General features: G+C 32.6%; 1 protein-coding gene across 3 annotated transcripts in view; it reads left to right on the forward strand.

Moving 5' to 3' along the window:
• The window catches only part of ema (C-type lectin domain containing ema), a 335,572-nt gene that overhangs the window by 153,461 nt on the left and 167,903 nt on the right, over positions 1–14,208 (forward strand). For all 3 annotated transcript variants that reach the window (XM_090407474.1, XM_090407476.1, XM_090407475.1), the window contains exon 14: positions 10,454–10,506. In XM_090407474.1, the coding sequence (XP_090263600.1) occupies positions 10,454–10,506 (53 nt within the window). The remainder of the gene's footprint in view (positions 1–10,453; positions 10,507–14,208) is intronic.

Raw genomic sequence — 14,208 nt, forward strand, 5'->3', positions numbered from 1 at the left:
TAGCTAATCTTTCCTCTCCCATTGTGTAAGTGTCCATACACATTTCTGAATGCTAACAATGGCAAGTTCTTTCTTTATATCCTCATTTTTATTACTAATTATAATGAAGAACCAAAGGCTTCAATTCGGCGACAGCTCCTAGGAGTTAAGTTCACATTATGGGTAAATATAAAGAATAGTGATTGGAGCTTGCTCCACCCTTTGTATGAGTTGCCTCAGCTTGCACTACCTTCAAGGGTCAGTTGCTGCTCTATCCAGGTATTTGCTTATGCATGGAATCGCCGAACTTTATATAGTTTCTATATTCGACATGAAACTCTTTGAGTTTCTTATTTGGCTAAGAAAAAATATGGGATATAATATCCCTTAACTTAAATATCCTCATTTTTAATTTGATACTGCTATTAATGCCATCTGTTCACTCCACTAATCTTTCTCAGAACTTATATCATAGGTCTCCAGTCTTTGATCAAGCGTTTATTTCTAATATAGCTCTTAGATCCATAAGTCAAAATTGGTTTGAACACTGTCTTGTATACAGTTGATTTAGTGTTTTGACTAATTTCTTTCTTATTCCATATAAAGTTATTCAATTGACTTCCTACCATACCAGCTTTATTGATTCTGTTGTCTATTTCTATATTTACCATCTCCACTAAAAAGTGTGCTAAATAACTGAAATGTTTTACTTGTTCTGTTGGTTGACCATTCAGGATACAGTGGATATTTTCAAATGTTTCTGCCTTATTTTCATTGTTTGTCTTTTTATTACTGATTTTTATACCAAATTTATTGCAACAGTTATTCAGTTTAGTCAGGGAATCTTTCAGGCTTGTACTGGATTTATTCAGAAGTATAACATTATCTGCATAAAGTAAAGAGCTAAGATTAACCTCGCCAATTTTAATATCAGATTTAATACCACTTTCCTTCATAATATGATCCATATGGATAATGAATAACAGTGGAGATAATGTGCACCCTTGTCACACACCTGATTTTATAACCACCCATCCTCTAACTACTGACTTACAGCTTAAATAGAATATTGATCAAAAAATATTGCTCGATATAATATTCCATTTACATCATATTATTGTAGATTTTAAAAGCTTTCTTCTTGACACTCTATCATATGGCTTTTCCAGATCTACAAAACTTAAACAGATCCTTGTTATATTCCCAAGATTTCTTAACTATTTGTCTTAAAGTGGAAAGTCTAATCCTGACAACCTGTATTTGACCTGAATCCTGCTTGTTCTTCAAGCTTGCTTTTCTCAATTTTTCTTAGCTGTGTCTAAGTATACTTGAATAAATCTTACCAGGATCCACTTGGTAAGGAAATAGACTATAATACACACATTCAGTTTTATTTCCCTTTTTTATACATGTGTACTATGAGAGCTGTGCTCCATCCATCTGGAATTCAACCCTCTGACCAGAAGTTCTGAATTATGCAATGCAGCCACTATAACCTTGATACCTCCATATTTGAGCATTTATGCCGAATTTCATCTACTCCAGCTGCCTTTCCACATTTCAGGTTTTCGATGACTCTTTTTCTACTTCAGTTATGAATATGCATTCTTGTTGGAAGTTTTCTACCAGTGTGTTGGCATTGCTTGTTTCATTTAGCAGTCTTTCAAAGTAATTACCCCAGACATCTAGAATATATTCAATTTGCATGTTACCTTTATCATCTCTGATTCCTTTTGCAGTAATTTTTCCTCTATTTCTAAACTTTTTCAATAGCCTCTAGAATATTTTGCAATCTTCCTGCTGCTTAAGGTTCAGAGCTGTTTAACTGGGAAGAGACCTTCATGTAACCTTTTAAGGAATGCGGAGAACTGATCTTTAACTCTGGTGATGTTGAGTTAGGGTGTGTTTTCAGATTTGTTCCAGTAGCTGACTTTTCGCTGTTCACCCTGGTTTCCTGGCAAAAACAACGGGGCCTTGTTTAACCGGGTGACGCCCCAGTAAGCATGAAATTTTGTCATGTTGTGCCATCATTTAGTATTTTGGTTTAAGCCAATAAGAATACAATTTGGTCTGCTAAATCCCAAATTGCCAGTCCATCCTCGTTCATTCATTATCCAGGTAGATACCCAACAGGGTGCACCACGAGAAGGTGAGGATTGGACATTAGGTCAGAAGCCCTGGTCGGTTCTTCTCATTCCTTTAAAGGCTATGTGGAGGTCTCCTCTCAGTATATAGCTTTCACCGTTAAGCACCCCTGAAGAAGCCTGAATGACAAAGAAATGGAGCTAGCTGAGGAATTAGATAAATACCAGATCGACATAATAGGGGTGACTGAAACAAAAAAGACAAAAACTGATGAGATCTTTCTGAGCAATAAATACAATATGTTATATTCAGGCAATGACCATCAAGGAAAAGGAGTATCCATAGTATTCAACACAAAATACGAGGCTAATCTTCTTGAATGGCAGGCAATCTCAAGTAGAGTGATGTGGGCAAATATCAGAATGGGGAACTGGACAATGAGACTTATTTGTGCCTTTGGTCTCACAGACAGTTCTTCCAAGGAAGAAATGGAGGAATTTTTTGAAGCATTAGAGTAGGCAGCTGGCACAAAGAAAAAGGAAAAGTTGTTCCTTGTTTCAGATCTAAACAGCAGAGTAGGAAATGATTACCAGACATAGAGTTGTTTTTTGAAAAATTTGGAGAAAAGAGCAAAGCTAATAATAATGGTAAATGCCTGCTGGACTTCTGTTCAGGACATGGATTAGTTACTACTAACACTATGTTCCAGCATAAAAATGTGCACAAATTCACATGGATAGAAGATGGAATAAGAAAAGTCTCATTACTATGTTATAGTTGATAGCAATGTTTTCACATTGGTTCAGGCACAAGAGTACACAGAGGATTTCGAATAGAAAGTGATCAAGATAAAATTAAACTTCATATTGAAAAGAAGGGTGTGTAAGAAAGTTTTGAAATCATTTAAAGTTGAACAGTTATTGAATATGGAGCATAGACTGAAATATGTGAACATTATTCAAGAAAAACTGAAGGAGTTTGAAAACATGAACCAAATCTTGGAGATACATGGCAAACCCTAAAGAAAACTGATTGATTCAGCCAAAGAGGCATGTGGTAAGGTAATCTGCAAGGATAGAAAAATCAAAATTCTATGATGGACTCAGGAAGTTAAAGAGGCAGTTAAGGAAATTAGAAAGCTTATTGAAAGTTTCTGGGGCAAGGAAATCAGCTTCTGTGCTTAAGAATTACAGAGAAAAATGTAAAAAAGCAAAGCACTGTGTAAAACTAGCTAAACAAAAGTCATGGAAAGACTTTGGTAAGAACTGTAGGAACTGGTTGTTATATTAGTTTTGTTATAATAAATGCCCTTGGAATTGTGCTTATGGGGAGCAGGTATATTTAGTCAGGAGGAGGGTTATTTAGTTGCTTAAAATGAAATTGTTATAATGAGTTACTATTTTATGTGAGAGATTTTAAATATTTTTAAATATAAAAACCTGGATAGGGAATTGTATCTCTTTGTAACATATGGTATAAAAAGTTCTCTAGCACTAAATATATGGCAGCATTAAATTCTAAAAGTATTAAAATTTTAATTTAATCTTCTAGACAAATAAGAATGGTTATTGCCTTTTGAAGTCATTTATTTATGATAGAGAACATCCCTCTTTAGAAAATTCTGGTAATCAAAGATTCATAATCCTCAAATATTTATTTCATTCTTTGGTTTACCAAGCGAGTGCATTGCTTGTTTAAATGAATCATGTGGATAAAGAAATTGTGTATTACTTACAATAGTGATAGTAAAGTCTGTTATATATTTATATGGAGGGGACCATTGCAAAAATGGTATTAAAATAATTTTCTTTTGCAATTTTTGTATTCATTGCAAATGTACAACATTAATCTTTTATTTTCAGCTTAGGTATGGATTAATCAAATTTTTTTAGCTGAGTTATGCACTTTTGGGATGCCAGTACAAAAGTTCATAACTCAGCCATCCTTCATATAGCAATTCATTGTTGGCATGAGGAATCAAGAGGTGAATCTTAACTGTGGAATGTTGTATTGAATTCTAAAAGATAAAATATGTAAAGGCTAAAATTTCAAATTGCTTAAAGGAATAAACAACACCATAATTTATCTTATTTTAAAATGGCATTATTATGATAAAAACACAAGTTTTATGTTACTTTATTATTTCTTACTGTTATAATTTTTGTTTAGATGCCAGAAATGCCAGTAATAGAATATTTTGAAAACATTTTCAGATAATTCAGTTAATTAAAAATTCAGTAGTTTCTTGGAAGAATATAATATATTTTTTATTTTTATGCTTTCCCTGGCTCATTACAGCTGGTAGGTGTTTTCTTCATTATTTTCTTTTATAAAAATAAGTATTCATACATATCCAGATTATGTTACAAATGCACACATTCTTTACATAACATTGATAGACATATATTTAAAAATGTATTGCTCCTTATTTTTGATAGTTTACTGTGTTATATATCACTAGTGGAATATACAAGCAAAGAAATACACGAAGGAATATGGGTAACACTTAAAGTAAAATATAATGAATTCTTCTTTGTTAATTAATCTTTACCCAAGCATGAGCAAACAGTTTGTACATGAAGCATCTTTGAATATTTACTTTATCTTTGTACTTTTTAATTATCTTTTGAGTCATTTTTCTAAGTAAAATGAATCTTACTCAGTTTATTTATTGTTTAAGCAGTAGTCAAAACATGATAGTATGTTTGGTAGTACAAATGCATTTACTTGAGGTGAAAAATGGATGTAGAGACACCTTAAGGTTCAAAACAAAGAACTGGGAAAAGAATTCCACATAGCCTGTAAGAAACATGTAAAAATGATCAGGGCTGATTCTGACACAATGTTCAGCCCTCAGTTTCTTTATGATTTATTGCCTGGTTACAGAATAAATGAGAATGGGTTGACAGTTTGGGACTAAAATGACCAACCTTCAGTTCTGCTTCAGTATTTTCAGTAAAGTAAGATTCCCAATGTTAGTATATGGAATTTTTAATATAGTTGCAATTTTTAAGCTGTAAGCTACATTTCGACTTGTTAATGGTCAATTGAATAGTAATCTCAGTTGTGTTCTTTGTTAATAATAGGTGGCAGAATGGGAGGGAGAGGTAAACAGTTTATTGACTTTGTGTTAATTTGGTTTTGTAGCGATGAGTGAACTAGGATATTTTTTTTTAGTCAATTTGTTTTAGTTTGTTGTTAATATTGTTTGTTTGATGCTAATGACAAAATAGGACTTATAAGAGAAACATCCATACTGTAATTTTTTTATAAAAAAATAAGGGGGGGCATCGATAGATATATGCAAAATCATAACAAAATAATACAAGCATATATATATATATATCAAGTGAATATTAAATCCAGCATTATTTCAAAGCCGAATGCAGAAACTATGAAAGTTTTGTACAAAATTTGACTAAAGAGCTTATGGGAATACACTCGCCGGCATATAAGAGTTGTCCTAACATGGACCTTATAGAAAACATGATCACTTGCCCAAGCATTGGAATAATGCTTGAAATAATGTTGGATTTATTATCCACTTGATTTATATAAGTTTGCATCACCAAAATGATATTATTTGTTTGATTAATATTTGGTTTTGGTTCCTTTATTTTAGTAAAAATAAGCAGATATATTTATGTAATCACTTAAATATTACATTGTTTGGAAAAAAGTAATCTTCTTCTTTGAGTGCCATCTCTTATCGGAGGTCGGCGACCACCTTGGCAAATTTTGAGCGATTCTCAGCTATTCTGAGCAGTCTCTCAGAGTTCATACCAGTCCACTGTCTGATATCTGCCAGCCTTGTCCTCTTCTTCCATTTATCTTCCCTTTTATAATCAATTGAAGTATATTTTTCATTACGAAGTAGGTGACCAAGATATGCAGTTTTCCTTCTTTTTATGGTATCCAAAAGTTCACGTGATTTCCCCATTTGTTTCAGTACTTCTTGATTGGACGTTTTTGCTGTCCATGGGATTTTTAACATTGGTCTGTATAATCACATCTCAAAGGCTTCAAGTCTTTTTATTGATGTTGTCTTCAAGGTCCAAGTTTCTGCACCATACAGCAGTACAGACCATACATAGCATTTAACCATGCGTACTCTAAGCTCTAAGTTTAAACTGCAGTTACAGTGTTGATTTCATCAAGAGAAAATTTTTTCTTGCCATTTCAATTCTAACTTTTATTTCCATTTCTGGATTGCAATCTTCATTTAACCAGCATCCGAGATATAAAAAAGTAATATCAGAATTATTTAATTTGCTTAATTACATTTGAAGTTGCATTATTTGTTCACAAATAATTTTATTCCAGATAATCATGAAACAATTATTATTTGCCCAAATTAATTGCATATGTCTGTTTCAGAAGTTTGCTGTTTGCTTTAAATTAAGTTTTGTTCATTCATGAATTAAAAATACCTTTAATTGATTAGTTTCTGCCCTTATATGGTTTTTCTTTTTAGACATATCTCTTCCATGAGAGGACATTTATAATTTAGTGTTAGAATTTTATGGTCTTCTGATCTTTTCACGTTAGTTTCAACCTTTGAATTTAGTCGAGTGATTATGGTAGTTTATGCAAGCTGCCTCTTCATTATAAACTAAACTGGGTATTCTGTAAATATGCTTATATTTTCCCTCATCTGTGGGTTTCATACTTACAATTTGACAACAGTCACAATTCATATGTGCCACTTGCAACCTCAGGAATATTTTCATGTTGATTAATTAACTTATATTTAGTCTGAAAAGTTTGACTGACAGTTAAGCATCATACACATTCTTTAATAATAATGAATTTTGCAACTGTTTTTGACTTCAAAAGTGAAATGTGTTTTATTTTCCTTATATTAATTTGAAAAATAGCAATTCATCAAAGCATTATGAAAATGGCTACTATAATATTCTGTACTACTATGCTGTTTGAAATTTTATTCAGTTTAAATATCTATTAGTTTTGTGTACATTAATGGCATACTTCATCAGTAAAGTGAAATAAAAAATATAGAATCCCGGAGTTAAACAAGAAGCAAACTAATGGAATCAGTAACACAAAATTTTTTTTTTTCCGGGGGGGGGGGGGGGGGAAGACTAACAAGAATCAGTGCAAGCAATCATGTTTTATGATGACATTACATGATGAGTACCAGAGATTTGTGTGCTTCAGGATTTTTGAAGATGACCAAATGTGATGTACGATCATCACATTTGGTCAATATAGGCATATTTTTGTATGCTGCCATAGTACTGCATGGGTTTTTTTTGAGTGGTGAATGGGGAGGCTTTGGAGGTCCAAGGAGACTTAAGCTTTTTTTACTAGAGAGAAAGCAACTTTTATTCCTTGTCACTGCGGTATCCTTGCTGCAGTGACAAGGAATAAAAGAGGATGGATACTTCCCTTCTGTATTCTTGTATTCTTCTGTCTGTCTAAGAGTCTCCTTTACAATGCTTTCCACTATTTTTTGGAAGAATTACATTGAGATATTATTTCTTGGCTTCTTTTCTCTATATTGCTAGATATATGACCTGTCTCAAAGTGATTTTTATAATACCAGTTTTTTCCTGACTGATGGTGTTGTGGCTTTGCATGAGGATCTCTCTCTTCTCTCTCTCTCTGTGTGTGTGTGTGTGTGTGTGTGTGTGTGTGTGTGTGTGTGTGTGTGTGTGTGTGTGTGTGTGTGTTGGTTTTCTCTAGCCTGACTAGCTAAGTTTATTTTGTTCAGACTTGAAGGAGCCTAAATAAAAAGGCAGGGATTTGCTTTCTAATTCAGTAGTGAACCTAATTTGGGGATGAATGTTGTTAAGATGAACAGTAGCAATGTAGTTGTTTTTCAGAGAAAGGCCATATGAGCCCTTCTCTGAAAAATGAAGCCAAAGTTGTAGCCACAATTTGTAATTTTTCCGAGCCTGTTTCTCAAACAGGGTCCATGAAGAGGTTAGCTAAAAATAGTTAGCAGCTGGCTTGCCACTTACCTCTTCATGGATTCAGAAAATCAAAATTTTAATCAGTTGCAGAAAATGAAACATGCACACCATTTTTTTTTTTTTTTTTTGAAATTTAAATTTTTCCAAATTAATTTCTGCTTAATTGATAATTATTCTTATAACTAAGTTTAATAAGAAGTTGGTCATTTTAGAACTACTTCAAACAATAATAAATATTATTTAATAAATATTTGACAGGCATATATTGGATATTCTCTTTTTTCTGTACTTTTAGTAGAATGAATAAATACCACGATCATTTCTGGATAAGTACAAGTAGCATGTTGTTGCTTTTTTTCATGGTTTTAATGTTCATTTCACACCGGAGACCATGCTTCTATTAATAAGAATAAATAATGCTTACAGATAAATGAAACAATTGACAGGAAAAGCAGACAGAGAGAAAAGACAATTTTTGAACTGTACTTGTTTGGAATTTGAAATATTAGCATCTTAAATTTAATTAATGTAGAACACTTAAGATATCAATACAAACGTGGAAAGAGAAGTGCAGAAAACATCACTTCCAACTTGTGTTTAGTAAAGTAATAGTAAACCAAAATGAATGAATGAATTAAACTAAAATGAATTAAAATACCTCTATGTTGATCCTTACAGACCCTTAATTACTTTAAGGTAATGAGATACTGATCATGTATTTCCAACATATAATTTTAACAGAAATACCGTTAATGCATTATTCTTTAATGAAAAGTTTGAAAACAATTATAAGCCTTTTTTTTGGGGCTGCAAAGATGGGTTTGTTTTTCATTGTTGAAAGTCCAAATCTGTTCTACCTACCAATATACCTGGTAGGTAGAACAGTTTATAGAGAGCATCAAAATGCATGCATCCTATTGCTAAGAAAAGCTTTTTTTGGGGGGGAGGATTCACTAATACTTTTTATGCCCCCCCAAAGGAGGTAGACAAGGCCATTTAGCTGTTTTTTAAGATTACAGAGCAGTTGGCTCCACTCTCAGCTAATCACAGAATAGCTGGTCCATGACTATTAATTTATTAATTGATACCCTGGGAGGAGAGTATGGTTGACAAGTGCTGTCATCTCATGGTACCTAACACTGGTGTATTGTTTGAAATAATGAGAGGTCTATAGTTGCTTTTCTTGAGTTTTTGTAATGAAGAAACTAGAGTTTCTGGAAGGAAAAAAGCCTGCTTGCATATGCCAGAAATACACTAACTCAGGAACTGGTTTAAAAAAAAAAGCCTAGAAAAAGTTCCTTTAGTCAGTGACTAAAATCAAATTTCGAACAGGCTTTCTTTGAACAGCCTAGCACTGTAGATGCAAACACTATTTTCTCAAGTCTACACCAGCATTTTTAACTTTGAATTCACTAAATTGTAATTGGAAACATATGTGTTATTGAATGGATTATTAATGTTCCATTAAGAAAATTACCCATTTTGCCTTTAACTTATTCTTGGCCACCCAACTGGCCACACTGATTATATATCAAAAATATATCTTTTGTATCCATATTATTTCTATAATATCCAAACGTTATATCGACTTCAATGGGCACTTTGTATCTATGGATGTATATACACTTCAAGGTTGGTACAGTGATTGATTTTGCTGCTTTGCATATTCATTTTAATTAAAAAAAAGTACTGCTATGCAAAATTAAAAATGTGTGCATGTTTACATTAGTGCTCTAATGTTCAGAAGTAGACTAATTAATTTTCATGTAATTTTCATAAAACAAACATGCACTACAAAGTGCATGTTTGTTTTATTACTGTTTTAGTGTATGTGCATATGAATGCACAGTAATGCATTATTTATCTTTTGTTACTGTGACTATATTTTGCCTTTTTCTTTTTTATCAAAAAATTCATTTTTCTATAACAGCTATATTGTTGTATATTTGTGTATAACTTTTTTAATTCAAGAAAATAGTTTGGAATTTAATTTTCTAGATTAAAATTTCAATAATTATGAAGGAAATTTAAATAAATCTAAATTTGCTTCTATGTATTTTGAATATCCTTAATCCAAGTACCATTTACTACTGTTTATTTTCTTTCCTGTCATCCTTTTCAGTGATCTCAAATTTAGATTTAAATATTGTATAGTAAAATTTATTTTCTTACTATTATCCAGAGCATAATATCTCATATGTTATTTTTTTTCCAAAAGAAGTATTTCTCTCAGTTATTGAACTTTTAAAATTGTACTATAAAATCAAATATTGCCTTTCTTTCATAGTATTCAGTTATTATAATGAATACAAAATATTGCATTAATTTAATGTGATTTTGTTTACTAAAACTAGTATTACTATTTTAACTTCATATTTTATGGGAAATATCCTTCTTTTCCTTGATTATTTTGTTTTAATTTGTTCATTTTTTTTTTTTTTTTTTTCATTTAGGAATTAATCAAGGTCTTCTGGATACTGTGTTAATGCCTTCAGATAAGTCTGAGGTAATTTTTAAAATTTTTCCTTTGTGTATTATATCTCCAATGTTCTATATTTGGCTTAATCTCTCCTGTGTAGATTAAAATGGGCCTAACTGGGAAACCAGAGGGAAAAAATCAGGCATCAAAACACATCGCAATATCTCCCATGTGCAGTGCATCTCGGAATTAAAAAAAAAAAATCTTCCTTAGATTTTATTATAATTTCTCTCTCCCTGTATCAATTTCTGCTGTTTTTTTTTCCCTAATGAGGAAGAAAAAAAAAAAAAGGAAAAAAACTAGCTCTTTAATGCCAAAATTTCCTATAGCCAATAACATGGCTTGATCCCTTGATCTCATTTCCAAAGTAATTTTATTTTTGCTTTATATATGCTCAGCGTCTGGAATTTAGTATTTAGGTAGACTGTTCTGGTACATTGACACTATCTGGTGCTATTCAAAATTGGAATTTTGTTCAGGGAATTTCTTTTTTTAATTTAATTTTTTATTTTATGACGGATTTACAATCCTACTCATCCATGAAGGATTGTAAATCTGTAGCATGTTAATACTGCAGGTAGGCTATGAGTTACATAACCTGTTTTAGAGACTAAAAAAGAGGTTATCTCTCTCTACTATGCAGGGTAGTTGAAAATTAATCCAAACATAATCCTCCTTTTGATGTTTTCTAGCTCAGAAAACATGAAAGGACGATGTTTCAGAATTTCCTTGCTTCATTTATTTCTATCACATTCATTTTTTGTATATCATACTTGACAAGAAGTTATATTCTTGTTTTAATCCTTACACAAATGTAAGCTTATCAAGTTTGCATGTCAAGTTTCTTCAAAACTAATCTGCTTGTATGTAGAGAATTATTGACGTCACATCAGTTGTCATAGTATTCTATAATGCAAAGCACACTTCCTTCCAGAGATATATATTACTATGCATTATGGAAAGGATCACTACCCTGACTTGTCTTTAGCTCACATCAGTGAAAGCCAGACCAAAGAAAATACCAAGGTTGAATCAGTGTCATATTTTCTACGTACAGGTAGTGTATCACTACCTTATAAATACCATGAATCAGAGAAAGTTGTAGGAAATTTTTTTCACTTGGTAATGAAGTACATTATACTTAATTGTTCTTGTTTATTTTTTATATATTAATTTTATATTGTCTAGGACAGGTCAGGTGCATTTGTTAAAAAGTGATGCTGAGTCTGGTTATGTATAAATGAGTGGTGCTGTCAGCAGTATATGCAAATGAGCCATGGCATAAAATGAGATGTTTTTGAGTGGTTTCCATTTCATGTCTTTAGCTGTGTATATTATTACCCTAATTACTATTCAGGGGTGTATATTACTATGCATCATGGAAAGGGCACTTGAGAGGTGTTCATATTCCTTATTGACATTATCCTGACTGGTTTTGACTTGTTTTTAGATCTCATCAGTAAACAAGACATTCCATGATAACAGAATTCTTGGATATGGCTGCAAAGCATAATTTAGCCAATGAATTCAGGTGGGGAACCATTGTAAGACTAGAAGCCAACCAAGTCAGGCAGAAGTAGCCAGATGGTTGCATGCGAATTGTTGTTCCATGGTTCACTGAACATTGAACCAATTTGAACAGGAACAAACAGCATCCCAGAGATAGAGTGAAGGAAGGCCATGGGGTGACAGATCTCTCATTATCTGCTTGCAAAACAGGATTCTGCTTCCACTATGTGCAGAAGGCTTCACAAATTTGGTCTGTATGCTAAGCGACCGGTAGTTTGCATGCCCCTATCCCCCACCCACAGGACAGAACATTTGAAAATGGGACATGCTATACATCAACTTGACCCATAACAAGCGGTGTTGGTATTGTTTACAGGTGAGTCTCGATTTGTTCCAAAGCAATACCTGGTGTGCTCTGATATAGAGAGAATGAGGGACATGTTATCCTCTCCCCCCCTTAATATATGTGAAAAGGGACACTTATGGTGGATGTAGTGTGATGTTTGGTGAGGCATCTCATTGGGTGGATGCACAGACCTGTATGCGCTTCATAGCAGAATCATGAATGCTGCGACTTAGAGATGAGGACCTGTATCCCTATGTTTGTCCATAATTGGGTGCAGTAGGGGAGACATTTATCCTACAGATGATAATGCTTGCCTTTACTGAATGAAATTCATGAACCAATAGTTTAAGAAGAAACTATTGTATGTATGGAGTGGCCAGTGAGTTCTCCTTACTTTGATCCTATTGAGCTTGTGTAGGATGCTCTTGGCAGACATGTTTCTGATTCCAACTCTCCCTCCTTCAAAACCTTGAAAGGACTTAGGAGCACTTTTTGCGGGAGCAGTAGTTATTACCAACTGAGCTCTTGGATACTATTATAAACAGTATGAAACATTGTTCAGTGCTACATTGCTGTGAGAGGTGTTCATATTCCTTATTGAGGTACTTTGACAATCTCATCTTAACCTCTTTGTTTTTGACCTTTGTCTTCATGTACCCATTTGTTACTGAATTCATCATCATGTGTATCAAGGATTTAGGCCTAGCATGGCTTGTTCTGGCCTTAGAAGTCATCGTTTAAGAGGATGTCCTGGTTTTCTTTTTCCTAATGGCTTGTACTTTAAAGCTTGTTTTGGTAATCTTTTTGTTTTCATTCTTGTTACTGAATTAAACTATTTATTTATAATTTTTGTGGGTGCTTCTGTCACATCTCGTACTGCTTTTTGCTGAATTACATGAAATTTCACCACACAGTTTTTGAGTGATTTTTCTTTGTTTCTTACTTTATGTATCCTAATTTTTAATATGATCCTGTCATTAATACCATTTATCTCTCCACTTCTCTAATTTTTTTTCAGAACTTGTATCTGTGGCCTTTAGTAACTGTTTAGCCTTTAATCCAATTCTCAGATCTGTAACTTTAAATTGGTTTGAGTACTTTCTTATACACTTTCTTTTAAGGTTACATGGTGATCAGCATTCATATTTACAAATTTAGCTACATGCTCTTGCTTACATGCTCCTACAAAACCAAGCTACATGCTCTTGCCCTCTATAAAGGTAAATCAAATCTATGCTATTAATTAATGTTTCTTAGCCTGACCTCTAGTGATAAATAAGATAAAATAAAAAAATAATAATTAAACAAATTAAAAAAAATTAAATAATTAATAAATAAAAAACTACAATGAACTCTGCTAAAGTCCTCATGTACTAAGATTCGTTTAGATTTGCACAGGCTATCATAACAAGCTTTGTTTATTCTGTTGTCTATTTCCCTATTTAATTTGTCATAACTAAAAATTGTGCCTAAACAGGTGCAGACTTTCATGTCAAATTTGTACTACAATTATTGAGTTTAGTTAGGGAATTTGATTAGTTTTGTATTGGATTTATTTAGAAGTATAATATATGCCTAAAGTAAAGAGTTGTGAATAACATCTCAAACTTTGATATTTGAAGTTATTACAGAAGAAAATAATGTGATCCATGTAGATGAAAGTGGGGATAAGGTACATCCTTGTCTCATGCCTGAGTGTACATTAAACCTGTGCCTCCTTCATTTCTAACTGCTGACTTAGAACTCAAATATGAACTGTGTATTGTTCAATATAAAGCCTGTTTATACCATAAAATTGAAGTTTGAACAGTGGCACCTTGTTAAATGCCTTTTCCAGATCTATAAAACTTAAGATAGCTTAGAAATAGAGAAAA

The sequence above is a fragment of the Typopeltis vanoorti genome, chromosome 17 (assembly GCF_054136105.1).
Source record: "Typopeltis vanoorti isolate ZY-2024b chromosome 17, IOZ_Tvanoo_1.0, whole genome shotgun sequence".
Lineage (NCBI taxonomy): Eukaryota > Metazoa > Arthropoda > Arachnida > Uropygi > Thelyphonidae > Typopeltis > Typopeltis vanoorti.